The sequence below is a fragment of the Fistularia commersonii genome, chromosome 10, assembly GCF_037954325.1.
Source record: "Fistularia commersonii isolate RoL2024-O1a breed Wild chromosome 10, RoL_Fcom_v1.0, whole genome shotgun sequence".
Lineage (NCBI taxonomy): Eukaryota > Metazoa > Chordata > Actinopteri > Syngnathiformes > Fistulariidae > Fistularia > Fistularia commersonii.
In genome coordinates, this window is record NC_141293.1 from 7,317,176 (window position 1) to 7,332,506 (window position 15,331).

Genomic DNA, 15,331 nt, shown 5'->3' on the forward strand with positions numbered 1-15,331 from the left:
CAGGCGGGCAGAACCAAACTAATTCCACACTGAAGATCTCCAGAGCTTCTTGTCAAAAATTTGAAAGCATTTATTGAAACTCATGTCAACTCAAATAAGACATTTGAAGACCTTTTGTTCATAAAAAAAGGGACGGGGCTTATTCCCAGACAGGAAATGGAAACAATGAGGAAAGTGCTTTGATTTGTTTTTTGAAAAAAAAAAAAAAAAAAAAAAAAAAAGAAATATCCATTTTGCATCGAAATCAGGTGTTGTTGCCCCTGACCTTCTGACCTCCCGGGGTGGGCGCCATCCCACCCAGACATCACTATTCAAGCCCTGATTGATCTCCGTGAAAAAATAGGAGGGACTTTTTGAGTATTTACAAGAGTTTGGGGGCGGGAGGCTCATCCCAGGACCTCCAGGAACCTTATGAACCCTGAGGCCCACACCCTTGTGGAGACCTCACGACAACCCAATGAGAAAGCGACTTCTGGATTTTAATGGTTTTAAAAAATGGGGATTTAAAAAGAAACATGGTCTATAATCGATTTTGGCGCCTTTGCGGCCGATGATGTCACCTACGCGTCAGGGAGCACCACTGCAGTTCCACACCGCCGCCACTAGAGGGCAGCAAAGAGACTTTACATTTTTTTTTAACGGGGTTAAGAGTTTGAAACTACAATCGCGTTTGTGTGTGTGTGTTAAATCAATTAAATATTTCAGTTAAAATATAAATCCAGATTTGCGCTTATTTTGAAGGCCACCTGACGTCCGCCCTCTGATAGGACGAGAGAGGATCTCCACCATCAGTGTGTGTGTGTGTGTGTGTGTGTGTAATTAACTATATTTTTCTGTTATATAACAGGCTGTCGACCCTGCTGACTATTTCTGAAGGCCGACGTTTTTTTTTTGTTTTTTTTTTCTAAAGCATGTGAGACAAAGGTAAAGGTGTGTTCCGGTTTCAGGGCCTCCTGAGAACATTCCAGCGCCCGGCGGGGGAGAACCTCCAAGGGGGCGGTTCCCAGGTTCCTTGGGATGAAACCTCCTCCGTCGCCAGAGACAAAAATGAAAAACCAAACAAACAAACATCAATCCAAACAAACGTCTCCAACCGCGTCCCCGTCATCTTCCCGGTAAAATAATCTCGCCACCTATCCATCGGTTCTGCGGGTTCCTTATATTAGCAAGTATTCAAGACATTCTTGCGCGTTTCGTCGTATAACTTCTAGAAAGAGGAACAAAATAAATTAAATCAGCTTCTTCTGTTTTGTACATACTTACATGATATGACCGGAGAGAGAAGGGGCGGGGTTTAAAGGCTGCAGCCTTGGCGCCATGACAACATTAGCACACTGGTTTCCCTGGGAGACGGGGCGGCTGGTTCGAGTTCGTACCTTGGCGCCAAACGGAGAGAGCGCCGAGCTCCGTGCGTCCACTTTGTTTTTTTTTTTTTTTTACTTTACTTTTTTTTTCCTTCTTACCAGAAATGTAAACGATGAAAAGCTGATTCGGTGAAGGAGTGAGAGTCGCCTGGAGGGGATTTTTGGGGTTCCTCCTCCACCTCTAGGCTCTCCGGTTGAACGCCCCCCCCGCACGGAGAGGCTTTCGGGAGGGGGGGGGTTCGTGATAAAGGCCCTTACTAGCCCGCCAGACAAAACCGAGGGCAAAGCGGCCCCGGGAACTTCTGTCCGAGGTGTCCTCCTGCCTACATGTTGTAGGCCACATAGATGGGGTCGAGCTGATCGGCCAGGAAGCCGTCCCGCAGGTGCATGCGCTGCTTCTCGCCGCGCGAATTGATGGGGATGACGCCGATGTCCACAACCACCACCACGCCCACGATCAGGTAGTGCTCCTCCAGCACCACGTTGGTCACCAGGGGCACCAGGTCCAGGGCCTCCTGCTCCGAGCCGTCCAGCTCCACCACCACCACCAGCAGGTTGGTCCATGTGAACACGGCGCTACGTGGAGAAAATAGAGGTTTCTGTAAGGACCTTCCTGGATTCTGATGTTTCATGATCTTGGGTGTGACGTCGCCGTGACAACAAGGCCACAGGGATGCTCACCACTCGGTGATGCTCTTGTGTGTCCTGATGACAGACGTCTCGATGTCGATGGGATGGTAGCGCATCCCCCTCAGCTCCATGGCCTCCTCCAGAGCTCCCACCACGTACAGGGCGTCGTGCCGCTCTGCACACACACACACACACACACACACACACACACACACATACACACATGACAAAAGTCATTACACACTGCCTAGAGAGCTGGAGGCAGCAGATATGAAGATGAAGAGGTTCTTGGCAATGAGGAGGATGAGCAGATCATACACATATAAACACATATATATATATATATATATATAAAACAAATAATTTGATTTACACAGATACATGTATGCATGTATATATAAATATGTGTATATATATATATACACACATATATATTTGTGTGTGTGAGATATATACATATTTAAAGAATAAAAGATGAAAAAAATATGTATGTTTGTGTATATATGTATGTGTGTATATATATATGTGTTTGTTTATATGTGTGTGTGCAAATATAAATATAGAAATACCTATATATGTATATGTGTGTATATATATGAATGTGTTTGTATGTTTATATTAGAAATAAAGATATAGAGATATATGTTTGTCTGGATATATCTTCCTTTTCTCCTTTCAGCTTTTCCCTTCAGGGGTCGCCACAGCGAATCAACTTTCTCCATCTAAACCTATTCTCTGTATCCTCCTCTCTCACACCAACAACCTTCATATCCTCTCTCACTACATCCATAAATCTTCTCTTTGGTCTTCCTCAAAACCTCCTGCCTGGCAGCTTCAATTCCAGCATCCGTCTACCAATATATTCTCCATCCCTCCTCTGTACGTGACCGAACCATCTAAGTCTGGCTTCTCTGACCTTCTTTCCAAAACATCTAACATGTGCTGTTCCTCTTATAGACACATTCCTGATCCTATCCATCCTGGTCACTCCAAAAGAGAAGATCCTTGGCATCTTCATCTCTGCTACCGCTAGCTCTGCCTCCTTTTTGTTCGTCATTGTAACGGTTTCTAGGCCATACAGCATCGCCGGTCTCACCACTGTCTTGTACATCTTTCCTTTCATTCTGGCCGATAGTCTTCTATCCCATAGTACCCCTGACACTCTTCTCCACCCATTCCAACCTGGTTGAACCCGTCTCTTCACCTCTCCACCGACTAACCTTCATTCCTTTCCTTTCCAACCCTTACCTCCACCTCTCTAGATTTTCCTCAACCTGTTCTCTGCTCTCTCTACAGATCACAATGTCATCTGCAAGCATCATTGTCCAAGGAGATTCCTGTCTAACCTCATCTGTCAGCCTGTCCATCACCACTGCAAACAAGAAGGGGATCAGAGCTGATCCCTGATGGAGTCCCACCTCCACCTTGAACTTCTCTGTTACCCCTACAGCACACCGTACCACTGTCTCACAGCTAGCATACATGTCCTGCACAAGTCTAACCTACTTCTCTGCCACTCCAGATTTCCTCATACAATACCAGAGCTCCTCTCTTGGCACCCTGTCATATGCTCTATCTAGGTCTACAAAAACACAATGCAGTTCCCTCTGGCCGTCTTTGTACTTCTCTATTAGCATTCCCAAAGCAAATACTGCATCTGTAGTACTCTTTCTAGGCATGAAGCCATACTGCTGTTCACAAATGCTGACTTCTGCTCTCAGTCTAGTTTCCACTGCTCTTTCCCATAATTTCATTGTATGGCTCATCAACTTTATCCATCTATAGTTGCCGCAACCAACAGGTTTCCAAAAGCTGGACTGCTGCGTGAAGAGACCAACACAACGTCAGAGGGAACTTTGCCTCTAGACGAAAGTGACATTGCGAGCGACACCGACACAGACACTTAAAAGGTGCGTGATGGAAATTTTCTAAGGCTCTTTAACCCCAACACTGAATAAGAAGACTTCAGTGGTTTCAGTGTTTGATCAGCCATTTTGGAAACAATTAAGGTATATGTAAATAAACATTTATAAGGTCTTTCTGTGTAGATATCTAATTTCACATTGTGGATATCTGCGGCTTATAATCTGGTGCGGCTAATATATGTAAAATTATTTTTTTTCTTTTTAAATTCAGTGCTTATATCCCAATGCGCCCTATAGTCTGGAAAATACGGAATCTGGAAGCTCTCCCTGACCACCCAGACTCTTTCTCAACTCCTCCCTGAAAACCATACAACACTCCTCCCTTTTCAGCTTCTACCACTTTGTCCTCTGCTCTGCCTTTGTCCTCTTGGTCACCAGAGTCATCCTACAAACCAGCATCCTAAGCTGTCTGGCTACACTCTCCTTTGCAGTCACTGATCTCTGTGTTCACTCCAGGCATTTCCATACTTTTTCCAAAATCTACATTCTTTTCTCCTCCAGAACATTCGTAACAAACTCCTTCTTCAAGATAACTCCTACTCCATTTCTCTTCTTGTCAGTACCATAATAGTACAACTTAAAGCCTGCTCCTAAGCTTCTAGCCTTCCTACCTTCCCACATGGTCTCCTGGACACACAGTATATCACCTTCCTTCTCTGCATCATGTCAACCAACTCTCTACCTTTTCCTGTCACAGTCCCAATATTCAAAGTCCCTACTCTCGGTCCCAGACCCTTGCTTTTCGTCTCCCTCCCTGCTCCCTGCTGGGGTGAACATGTCCTGAGTTCAATCCCCAGCATCTCCACTATAAAAGCATAAAAAGCAAACGCCAAGTCCAGAATGTGACAACATGGATTTCTTGGCCAGCTTTCCCCACCAGGGGAAGAATCTATACTCGAGTGTGGGGTCAGATTCGGCGCCACCTCACCCCCGCTGGCGTCCGTGAGCTCCGTGCGGCGCAGGAAGCCCAGGTAGCCGGTCCGAGCCCAGACCGTCTGCGTGTCCCCAAAACTAAGCCTGGAGTTGAAGTGGTCCGACTGCAACGCTTCGTCGCCGTACACCGTAAAGTAGCCGCTGGCATTGTGGCCGCTGTGAACCCAGATCTGCAAAACACCACACGCCAGAGGAAGGCTACCTCACTGCTTGGTAACCATGGTGTTTTGGTAACCATGGCGATTAGGAAAGAAAGCATCCCGTCTAGAATCTCGTCATATATAAATCACACATATATACCATTATACCATTTCACCATTATATATATATATATACACACACACACACACACACACACACACACACATACACACACACACATATAGGACATTAATATTTACATATATACATATACTGTATATATATTTGAATATTTCTGAGCTCTGGCCGAACAGGAAAAATCAAGTTGTATTTTATATTTTGTATTTTGGAAAATCCGATTAATTAGCCAAAAAAATATATTTATGTAAATTACATTTTTGTATTTTATAAAGAAGTTTTTGAATTCAATTAAATATGCAACATAAAAATGAGCAAATATAATTAAATTAATAAATTAACAAATAAATAGCATCCTGACAAAAATCACGGAAAAAAAGCTTGAAATCAATGATGAAATCAAAACAGTTTGCCAGATTTTAAAATGATCCACAAAACATCCTGATATTTTTTTTATTTAAATTGATATAAAATCAAATTGATCCAAACTACGTTCTTTAAACAAAAACAAAAACAATGTGGTGGGGTAGCAGACCTCTCCAAGGTGCGACTCTCCCATCGGGCCCTTGGTCTCCGGGTTGGCGATGATGATCCGAACTCCAGGAAGGATCTGCAGAAGGTGGAGCAGGAAAACAACAACAGTGACCTACGGGCTTTTTTTCCCACTTCCTGTTTTGTTCAAACGCAAAAACGACCAAAAGGGGACCAGGTTGAAGGAAAAGACTCACTTTTCCAGACTCCATCAGGGGGAGGCTGTGCGGGGACCCTCTCTCCACCAGTCTGACCCTGTAGAGCGGCGTCAAAAACATCAAACGAACTGTCACTGATTGGTCCTCACAAGCCAATCAGAGCAGAGCAACGGGTCACGTGACTCCAGCAGGACTTTCAAAACACATGAACTTGGGAAGTTTCCGGATGTGGAAAGTTGTATCTGTGTTTAGATTTGATGTGAAGACACCGGTGTCTCTCTCTCTCTCTCTCACACACACACACACACACACACACACACACACACACACACACGTCAGCTCACCTGTCATGTCGTAGCGCCCGCATGTCCACGAACACGGTGGTGGGGTCGGGTCCCGATGTGCCCTGAGGAACACCGATAGCGCTTAGCAACCACAACAACTGAACACCGACGCCCGACCCGCAACCTTTAGGGCGCAGTTGCCTGGCAACCAGCAAAGTTCCACAAATTTTTTATACACTCAGTTCTCCCGCATTTACAAGATCCAAGTACACAAGATGACAAACACATCAACTGTTGTCAATTATAATATAAATAATTATTAAAAAATACCATGGCTGATCTCTGCCCCTAGACTATATTCATATAAAAAAACACACAAATACATATGAATACTGTATGTATTTACACAAAGGGGAATCTCTACATTCCATGACATTCTGTTTCAATATATATACATATGTGTGTGTGTGTGTGTGTGTGTACACAAAGTATAAATAAATATATGTGTGTATATATACAGACAAAATATATACACATATATTATATACACACACACATATATATATCAGTGTTTATATGTTTGTATATGTATACAGCAGGTGTATATATACACTGCATATACAAATATATAAGGTGAGTGTATACGTACAGAAAATGTGTATTTACATGTGTGTCTATATGTAGATATATAGAATATCACAGTATATATGCACTTTATGTATGCTTTTATATTGCAGCGAATATATGTATATATATATATATATATATATATATATACACACACACACATTGTATGTATAAATACGTATATACATGAATGCATGTGTATACATACACTAAATAGAGATTTATATGCCATACATATAATATATATGTGCATGTGTGTGTACGCATATGTATGAATGTGTTTCGTATCATGCAACACATACATCTGAATATATATTTATATTCAAACTTTATGTATGCTTGTCTACACATATGTGTATATACTTACAGTATATGTGTTGTGTGTGTATATATATATATATATGAATATATGTGTGTGTGTAGGTAGAAGCATGTATGTGTTTAATGTGTACACATTTGTGTACATATACAATATGTACAATAAATGTTTGTATGTAAAAATTTACTACATAAATAAATACAGACAATATACCTTTTTTTCCAATTTATACGACACTATTTTGCTTTGAGAATTATTGTTGAATCCTTCATTCAAAATCATTTTAAAGATGTAGCTTCAACTGTGCAACCCATGAAAATGGATTTCAGTTAACCTGGATTTGAGGAAAACATGAGAAAACTGAGTGTAAGACAGAAGGAGGGTGATTGAAGGAAAACCCATCAATGTATTTTTCAAATTATACATTAAAAATGTAAAATGATATATGTATATACATACATATATATCATGCAAACAGGAAGGCCCATATTAAAATCCAGCTCGAGGGAAGTAAGAATGGGAAAGTGTAGCCGAACCAGGAGGAAGGAAAGGGGAGATCGAGAACTTGTGTGAGTTTGAAACAAAACAACATGAACAAAACGGACACGTAGAATGAAAACCTCCCAAATTCCTCGGCCATTGATCGTTTGATCGCATCATTGAGTGATTCATTTGTTGGGTTACCGACTGATTCGTTTGTTGAGAGATTTGTTCATTTTGTGAGCGCGGAGGGCAGCTGTGATGTACCGGCTGATGCATTTTTTGGGTTCCTGAGCGAGTCGTTTGCTTTGCTGCTGTTTAGGTCTACAGTGAGTTTCTTTGTGATTGATTCATTGTACTAAATGATTCATTTGTTGAGTCATTGGATGATTAATTTGTTTTTCAACAGGCAAGGGTTACTCTGACTTACTGAGTGCTGCGTTCGTTAAGCTACTGAATGATCCATTTGTTGAGTTACTGGACGAGTTTTTCGTTTAGTGATGGGGAGGGTTTGTTGAGCTGCTGATTGAGTCGTTCATTTTGCAAGTGGGGAGGTCTACCTTGGGCTACTTGGTCATTCGTTTCATAAGCTACTGAGAGATTCATTTGTTAAGTAACTGAGTGATTTGTAGACTTTTCCCCAGGAACGGGTTACTCTTACCTACTGAGTGATTCGTTCGTTGAGTTGCTGAGTGATTTGTACACTTTGCCCTTGGGGCGGATTATTCTTTCCTCCTGAGTGATGCGTTTGTTGAGTTACTAAGTGAGACATTCACTATTGGATCACTATATACTGATTCATTGAGCTGCAAAGTGATTCGTTCTTTGGGTTACTGAAAGAGTTGTTCGTTTTATGACTGCACATTTCCTAACCTGAGCCTGAACGTGGATCGAAAAGTGCTGCTTGACGTGCTGACGCAGAGAGGGCTGACGCCGTGGAGATTTTGGTGGGAAGGAGGAGGATTAGTCATGGCGGTTCCCTACCTGGTCGGCAAGCTTTCCCAGCCTGTGAGGCTGCGGCAGCAAAGAGGGGGTGGAGGAGGAAGCGATTGGGGAGGTTGGGGTGACAAGCATGAGACATGTTGTTGTTGGGGGTGATGCAACGAAACAAGAAAGAAAAGGAGGAGCAAAGAAAATGTTAAAATGGAAACTCATACAAACAAAACAGGCAGTGAAAGTGAAAGGGACGCTCACGGACGCATTTGCCATTTACAAACAGTAACAAGCCAAAGAAGGTGTTAGTGATGACTTTTTACTTTCTCCAGTTTGAACGAGTCATTTGAATCAGGTTTTTGAGTCACTGAGTCAGTCACCGATTTTCTGAGTCGGGCAGTTACTGAGTGATTTGTTAGTTGAGTGACTGAGCAAGAGGGTTGTCTTATGAAGTGGGGAGGGCTGCTTTTAGGGAATTTAACGATTTGTTTGTTGAGCTGAGCGATTCGTTCATTGAACTGTGTGATTAATTCATTGAGCTGCTTAGTGATTTGGTGTTGAGGTACAAAACGAGTAATTTGTTGAGTTACCGAGTGAGTCATTTGTTGAGCTGAATGATTCAATGGATAAGTTACTGAGTGAGTAGTTCATTTTGTGAGTGGGCCGGTCTTCTAAGAGACATTGTTTGTTGAGCTGAGTGATTTTGCTTGTTGAGTTACTGAGTGAGTAATTCAATAAGCTCAGTGATTCATCACTGGAGCTCAGTTTTCACTCACTATAAGTTTTATGAGTGGGCAGGTCTGCTGTGAGCTACTGAGGGATTGCTTTTTTGAGTTACTCAGTGATTCGTTCAGTGAGCTGAGTGATTCGTTCAGTGAGTGAGTCTCACTGTTGGACAATGTCAAAAAAATGAAATAAAAAAAGCGCCACCAGATAAAACTTCTCTCTACTCTCTGGTATTTTATGTTCATTTTAATCAATACCCCTCAATAAAAGATAGCAATAGTACAACCTTTTCCTTATGTAAATCATTCACTCGCGGTTCAATTTATTTGTTTTATTTAAAATGAGTAAAAAAAATGTCCCAGGGGCCGAACAAAAATATCGAAACCAATCCTTACACAGACAAGCTAAAAATAAAGGACGTGAGAAACAAATTGGATGACAAATTATTGTTATGAGGGTACTTTATGGCCGATTTCAGACACGGCTCAGAAATAATTAGTGCTAACACACACAAGAAAAATGTAAAAATGAAAAATGAGGGTGGACTCGCCGCCAATGGAGGGATACTGCTGAAGCTGAGACACACAGAAAACAAAATAAAAGTGTATATCCCAGGTTGTGAGGCTGAGAGATGCAAATGAGGAAGGGAAATGCAATTGCTCTTCTGGAGGAACAATTTGCATTTCGCTAAAACACCAGCGATTATTTTTGTAATTGAATCACCTATTAAGTGTGATGAGATGATCTGACGAGAAACCGGGTCGTCAGTGCCGGCAAGGCTTTTAGTGTCGCATCATCGCCGCCCAAAGAAAATAATTTGGAATTTTCTGCAAGAATTTTGCAGAGAACTACATCGCCGTACCTCATTGAAATATAAAAAACATATTATCTATATTTATAAACAGAAATAAGTGTCAGGTATACATGCAAGTGATCAGTGCAAAAGGATTTTATTACACTCCTGTAATAATAACGATGACATAAGTAAAACTTGTACTGTGAGCTACTAAGTGATTTGTTTGTTGGGCTACTGAATGACTCATTTGTTAAACTGAGTTATTCATTCATAGAGCTACTTAGTGATTTGTTCATTGAACTATTGATTCAATGACCTACTGATTCGTTCACTAAGTTACTGAGTGACTCACTTCCTTTGTGAATGAAGTTACTATGAGCTACGAATGGATTCATTTGTTTAGCAACTGACTGTTTAATTCGTTGAGGTGTCTGTTGATTCGTTCATTGAGTTGAGTGATTATTTTGAAGAGCTTCATGGTGGTTCGTTCATTAACCTACTGAGTGATTCAATCACTGAGTTACTGAGTAAGTTGTTTGTTGAACTACTTTGTGATTCGTTTGTAGAGCTGAGTGATCAATTCAGTGAGTAACTTAGTGATTTGCTCATTGAACAGAATGATTTATATATTCAGCTACTATGTGATTTCTTTGTAAGGCTGAGAGATTAATTCATTGAGCAACTTTGTTCTTGTGGTTCCTTTTCTGTGCTACTTCTTGATTTGTTCATTGAGCTGAATGATTTATATATTCAGCTACTAAGTGATTTGTCTGTTGACCTAGTGACTGATTCGTTCGTTGAGTTACTGAGTGAATTGACCTTTTTGTGAGTGAAGAGGTCTACTGTAACCTACTGAATGATTGGCTGAGCTAGGTAGGTGATGGCCTCAAAGAAAACCCAAACATAACAGTTTGTCATGACTTAAATTGAAATGATGTTACAATGATTTTTGGAAATCCGCGGCGGTGAGTGTGTGACCCACCTGCAGGCAGATGGCCAGGTTGACCCGGCAACCGAAGGAGGTGCTGACAGCCCGCGGGTGGAGTCCCAGGTCCTTGAAGAGCTTGGAGAAGGACTGCGTCAGCGCAATTCTGGGACGCTCCTCTGCTACGACCACGCAGGTCCTGACCCGGGACAAGTCCAGACCCCGAGCCTTCGGGAGAGAGCGGAGGCAGCGAGGACGGGGAGGTGAGGCAGACGTGAGAAAAACTTTGTAAGCCGGACGCGTGAACGCGGCGTTACCTTCAGGGCGTCGGTCTGCAGGCCCAAGCCTTTGGTGCAGAGCTCCATCACGCTGTAGGAGCAGAACGTGTCACGGACTTTGTACTGGCTGACGGCCGAGAGCCAGAGTGCCGGGTTCACCTCCAGCTCTGAGGGCGGGATCAGGATGGACTGATGACCTGAGTACACGCTGCGGCAGACACAGAAGAAAAAAACAGCTGCATCAAGAAGAGCGACTTTTGCAAACTGACCAGGGGATCAATCTTACTGCAGTACCACCATTGAACACTAGAGGGAGCCGGAGCCCTCTCAGACCAGTTAAAACGAAGATTTTCCTAAATATTCTGAAAACTCTCTTCATGTGATTGGAAATTTTACATTAAATCAGTTTGTCACAATTATATATTTTTTATAATTTTATTTGATCTTTTTACACAAGTAGAAATCAAAACAGCATTGAATTTCTTGGATAGTCTGATGTCTAATATTTCCAGTTCGTTGGTTGTCGCACCAGAGATGAGGTAGGATTTAAAAAATGCAAAATGTGTGTGTCTGTGTGTGTGTGTGTGTGTGTGTGTGTGTGTGTGTCAGACCTGCAAAGGCACCAGAGGACGAAGCCAAGGCCGCAGTATGGGTCGAGGCAGATGGCCACCTCTCTGGACGGGTAAAGCTCACACTGCAGCTTGATGGAGCGGCAGAAGGCACTGGTGGCTGTGTGAGACATCTACACACACACACACACACACACACACACACACACACACACACACACACAAAAAGGTTACAAATGCTTGGTGTGGAAACTTGTCCCGAGCCAAGTGCACAAAGGAACCTGAGGACCACTTAGATGAAGCCAAACTGAACAACCAATGAAGCTGCTAGATTGGCAGGACAAGGGGGCATGTGTGTTTGTGTTTCTGTGTGTGTGTGTGTGTGTGTGTGTGTAAGAGAGAGAGAGGGATAATATGTGTGTGCCGTCAATATGCAACTGTGAGCAGATGAAACCACCCCAATTGCCAAAAACAGCAATCATTTCCCCACGTCTCAGTGGCTTGAGCCAATCGTGGCTCTCACAGGGGCAAGGGGGCGGAGCTTAACCTGTACTTGCCACCTGTCAATCACAACGCCATCCATTATGGAGAGAGACATCCAAGAGAACATTCCCGGTGAGATGATGTCTTTATCGTGGATGAGAGGGTGGTTACCTTGACTCCAGCGAGCATGCCGGTGGTGGAGACGCTGAAGTCCAGGTAGGCCAGGGTGTCAGGGTTGGACGGTTTGTACAGCAGAGGAGGCTTCTTCTTTGGCAAATCATCTACCACAGAAGATGTGGACTTAGTGCGTGGACAAATGCGTGAGATCATCTACACCGTTGGACCACGGCGTCGGCATACCGACCTGTGTCCATGACGGGCGGCCATGTCCTGACGTCTACGGCAGCCGAGGCCTCCTTGGATCGCAGCAGCTTGGAGATGAGCTGTGTGGTCATCACACACACTGAACGGCTCACCTGCGACAAACATAGACACACACACACGTTACTCCAACAAGGAGGTGGAGAAGAATGAGGTCTTGCAGGTAAACTGCAACACAGGGTTTACCTCCACGATCATCTTGACGGTGGGTAGTGTGGTGGAGATGTTCTGTGGGTGGGGCGGCCGCACGGTGATGGGCACGCAGCCCGAGTACAGGCAGCCGTAGAAGGCCACGATGAGGTCGATGCCTGGAAGAGGAGATCAAGATGGTTTTGAGATGGAGCGAGAAGATGGTGGGATCCAGCAGAGGAGAAGATCGAACCCAAAGAAGTGTCATGGTAGGCCTACATGTGAAGAAGGTCACCAGACCTTCACTGAAAAACTCCAGAGGAGATCCATGTGCAGTGTTCAGGTGCATAGGATGTGGAGGGATGTTTGAGGACCTTCTCAGCATCTCAGATACTTGAAGAAACAGCGTAATCTCCATCCAACGTGGGTAAACGACCAAGATTCTAAGCGGGAACATCTCCAGGGTCTTGGGTCCATCACACCTGGGGTCAGTCAGCTAGCTAACCCGCTAATAGCTAACCAGCTAATGTGAGGTTCAAAACTGGTAGCAGGAAGATTTGAGCACATTTTGTTGCCTTCAAGGCCACATCTTCTCCAGAAGAAGTGAAGAAGAAGAAGCCCCTGGCCCCCCTCTACTTCTGCTATCATAGTTAGCATCATTATCATTAGCAGAAGATCAAATTAGCTGATTGTGGAGTAGCTGATGCTCTGATGGTAGCTGATGGGGCCGTGCACTGAGGGTGGGGGGGCAGTAAGCTGGTCAAGACATTCATTCATTCATTCATTCATTCATTCATTCAGGGGGATTTGAGCCTATCCAGGCTGTCATTGGGCGAGAGGCGGAGTTCACTCTGGATCGCTCGCTAACAGGATCACATGCGGACACAACCACTAACCCTCTCATTCACGCATCATATCAACATTCACCCATTCACAAGTCATATAGCCAAACAACCATTCACCCTTTCATTCACATATCTTTTCACCATAGAACCGTTCACCCTTTCATTCACCCATCATATAAACATAACCACCCGCCTATTCACAAGTCATACAGTCATACAACCATTCACCCTGTCATTCTCACATTTATACGATTTGTACCATTTGTAGTCCTCCATTCACCTTCTCCATGTTTCTGGAAGGTGAAAACGCAATGACATGGTGATTATGACTCCATGAATGTTACCTGGAGGGTAGACCAGCGCCACGTGGTCCCCGTCCTGCAAGTGAGCGCGCTCAGCCAGCATGGCGGCGATCTTCTCCGCCCGCTTGTGGAGCTGAATGCAAGTCAGAGAGCTGGCTATCGTCCCCTGGGGGATCCGCACACGCACACACACACGCACACACACACACACACACACACACACACACACACAGATGATTGACACATTGAGTCGGTGTAATGTATCAGCATGTCATGTCATATTTTCCATCCCAGCATCTCAGCGGCGGGCAGCTGCAAACACACCGGTGGATCTCATTGCCATTATGCAAACTAACATGTCGGAATCCAGACACATGTGCACGGACAAGCGCACACACACACACACACGCGCGCGCGCAGGCTCCTGTCCAAAATGATTGGTGAAATTCTTCCTGACAACATCCAGGAAAAGACGTTTGGGCATTTTCTATTTTCTCTATATTAGCATGCAATTTATTGTGTGTGTTTGTGGGCATTTATGTCTTTGTAAGATGCGTGCGCATGTGGATGTTTGTGTGATGATGCATATGTGTGTGTGCATGTTGAGGTGAAGTGTCTATGTGTTAAGTTTTTGTGAGTTTGCATACTCTGTGTGTGTGTGTGTGTGTGTGTGTGTGTTGGGTGGCTACATATAGTGTTGTATGTGTGTGTTCATTGGTGCGAAGATGTGTGTATGACTGTGTGTGTCTGTGTGCACATGCATGTGTGCATCTGTGCGTGAATGTGTGTATGATTGTGTGTTTTTGAATGTGTGCGTGTGTATGAGTGTGTGTGTTTGCCATTGTACATACATGTGTGCCTTCTTGGGTGGCATGTCTATATATAGTTGGGTGAATGTACATTTATGTGTGTGTGGGCATTTGTGTATGTGCATTGTTGGGTGGCGTGCCTATAGATGGTTGTGTGAATGTGCATGCTTGGGTGGTATCTCTATTATAGAGTTGTGTTTGTGTATGCATGTGTGTGTATGTCTGTGTGTGTATGTGTTTCTATGTGTGTGTGTGTACATGTGTATGCTTGGGTAGTGTGTCTACGTATACTATGTTTGTGTTTGTGCATGGGTGGATGTATGTGTTTTTATGTGTGTGTGAGTGTGTGTGTGTACACAATGCCTCACCCTGGAGTTGAGCAGTGTGTACAGGACGTGGTCCGGAGTCGTCTGTGCCCTCCACTGTAACACCTCTGACAGGAAGAGGAACTGGAGGAGGAAGGAGCAAACACCCACGCGGTCAGTATGACACAAAAACACACACACGCGCACACACACACACACACACACACACACACAGACTGGCCTCTGCTCTGTTAACAATCAGGCTCCAGGATGAGAAGACCCAAGACCACCAGCTGCTCCTGATGATCTCATAAGCTGAC

General features: G+C 43.8%; 1 protein-coding gene across 5 annotated transcripts in view; it reads right to left on the reverse strand.

Annotated features, from left to right (window-relative positions):
* Nucleotides 1-205: 205 nt before the first annotated feature.
* The window catches only part of LOC147230221 (disco-interacting protein 2 homolog C), a 131,249-nt gene continuing 116,123 nt past the window's right edge, over nt 206-15,331 (reverse strand). For 3 of the 5 annotated variants that reach the window (XM_086153477.1, XM_086153473.1, XM_086153476.1), the window contains exons 24-38: nt 15,075-15,155; nt 13,940-14,063; nt 12,808-12,929; nt 12,605-12,716; nt 12,412-12,521; nt 11,800-11,930; nt 11,228-11,396; nt 10,968-11,138; nt 8,515-8,544; nt 6,165-6,226; nt 5,860-5,917; nt 5,667-5,741; nt 4,848-5,022; nt 2,046-2,169; nt 206-1,940 (exon numbers count right to left, since the gene is read on the reverse strand). In XM_086153477.1, the coding sequence (XP_086009603.1) occupies nt 1,688-1,940; nt 2,046-2,169; nt 4,848-5,022; nt 5,667-5,741; nt 5,860-5,917; nt 6,165-6,226; nt 8,515-8,544; nt 10,968-11,138; nt 11,228-11,396; nt 11,800-11,930; nt 12,412-12,521; nt 12,605-12,716; nt 12,808-12,929; nt 13,940-14,063; nt 15,075-15,155 (1,797 nt within the window). In that variant the 3' untranslated portion in view covers nt 206-1,687. The remainder of the gene's footprint in view (nt 1,941-2,045; nt 2,170-4,847; nt 5,023-5,666; nt 5,742-5,859; nt 5,918-6,164; nt 6,227-8,514; nt 8,545-10,967; nt 11,139-11,227; nt 11,397-11,799; nt 11,931-12,411; nt 12,522-12,604; nt 12,717-12,807; nt 12,930-13,939; nt 14,064-15,074; nt 15,156-15,331) is intronic. The other 2 variants (XM_086153475.1, XM_086153474.1) reach the window with 1 other exon arrangement.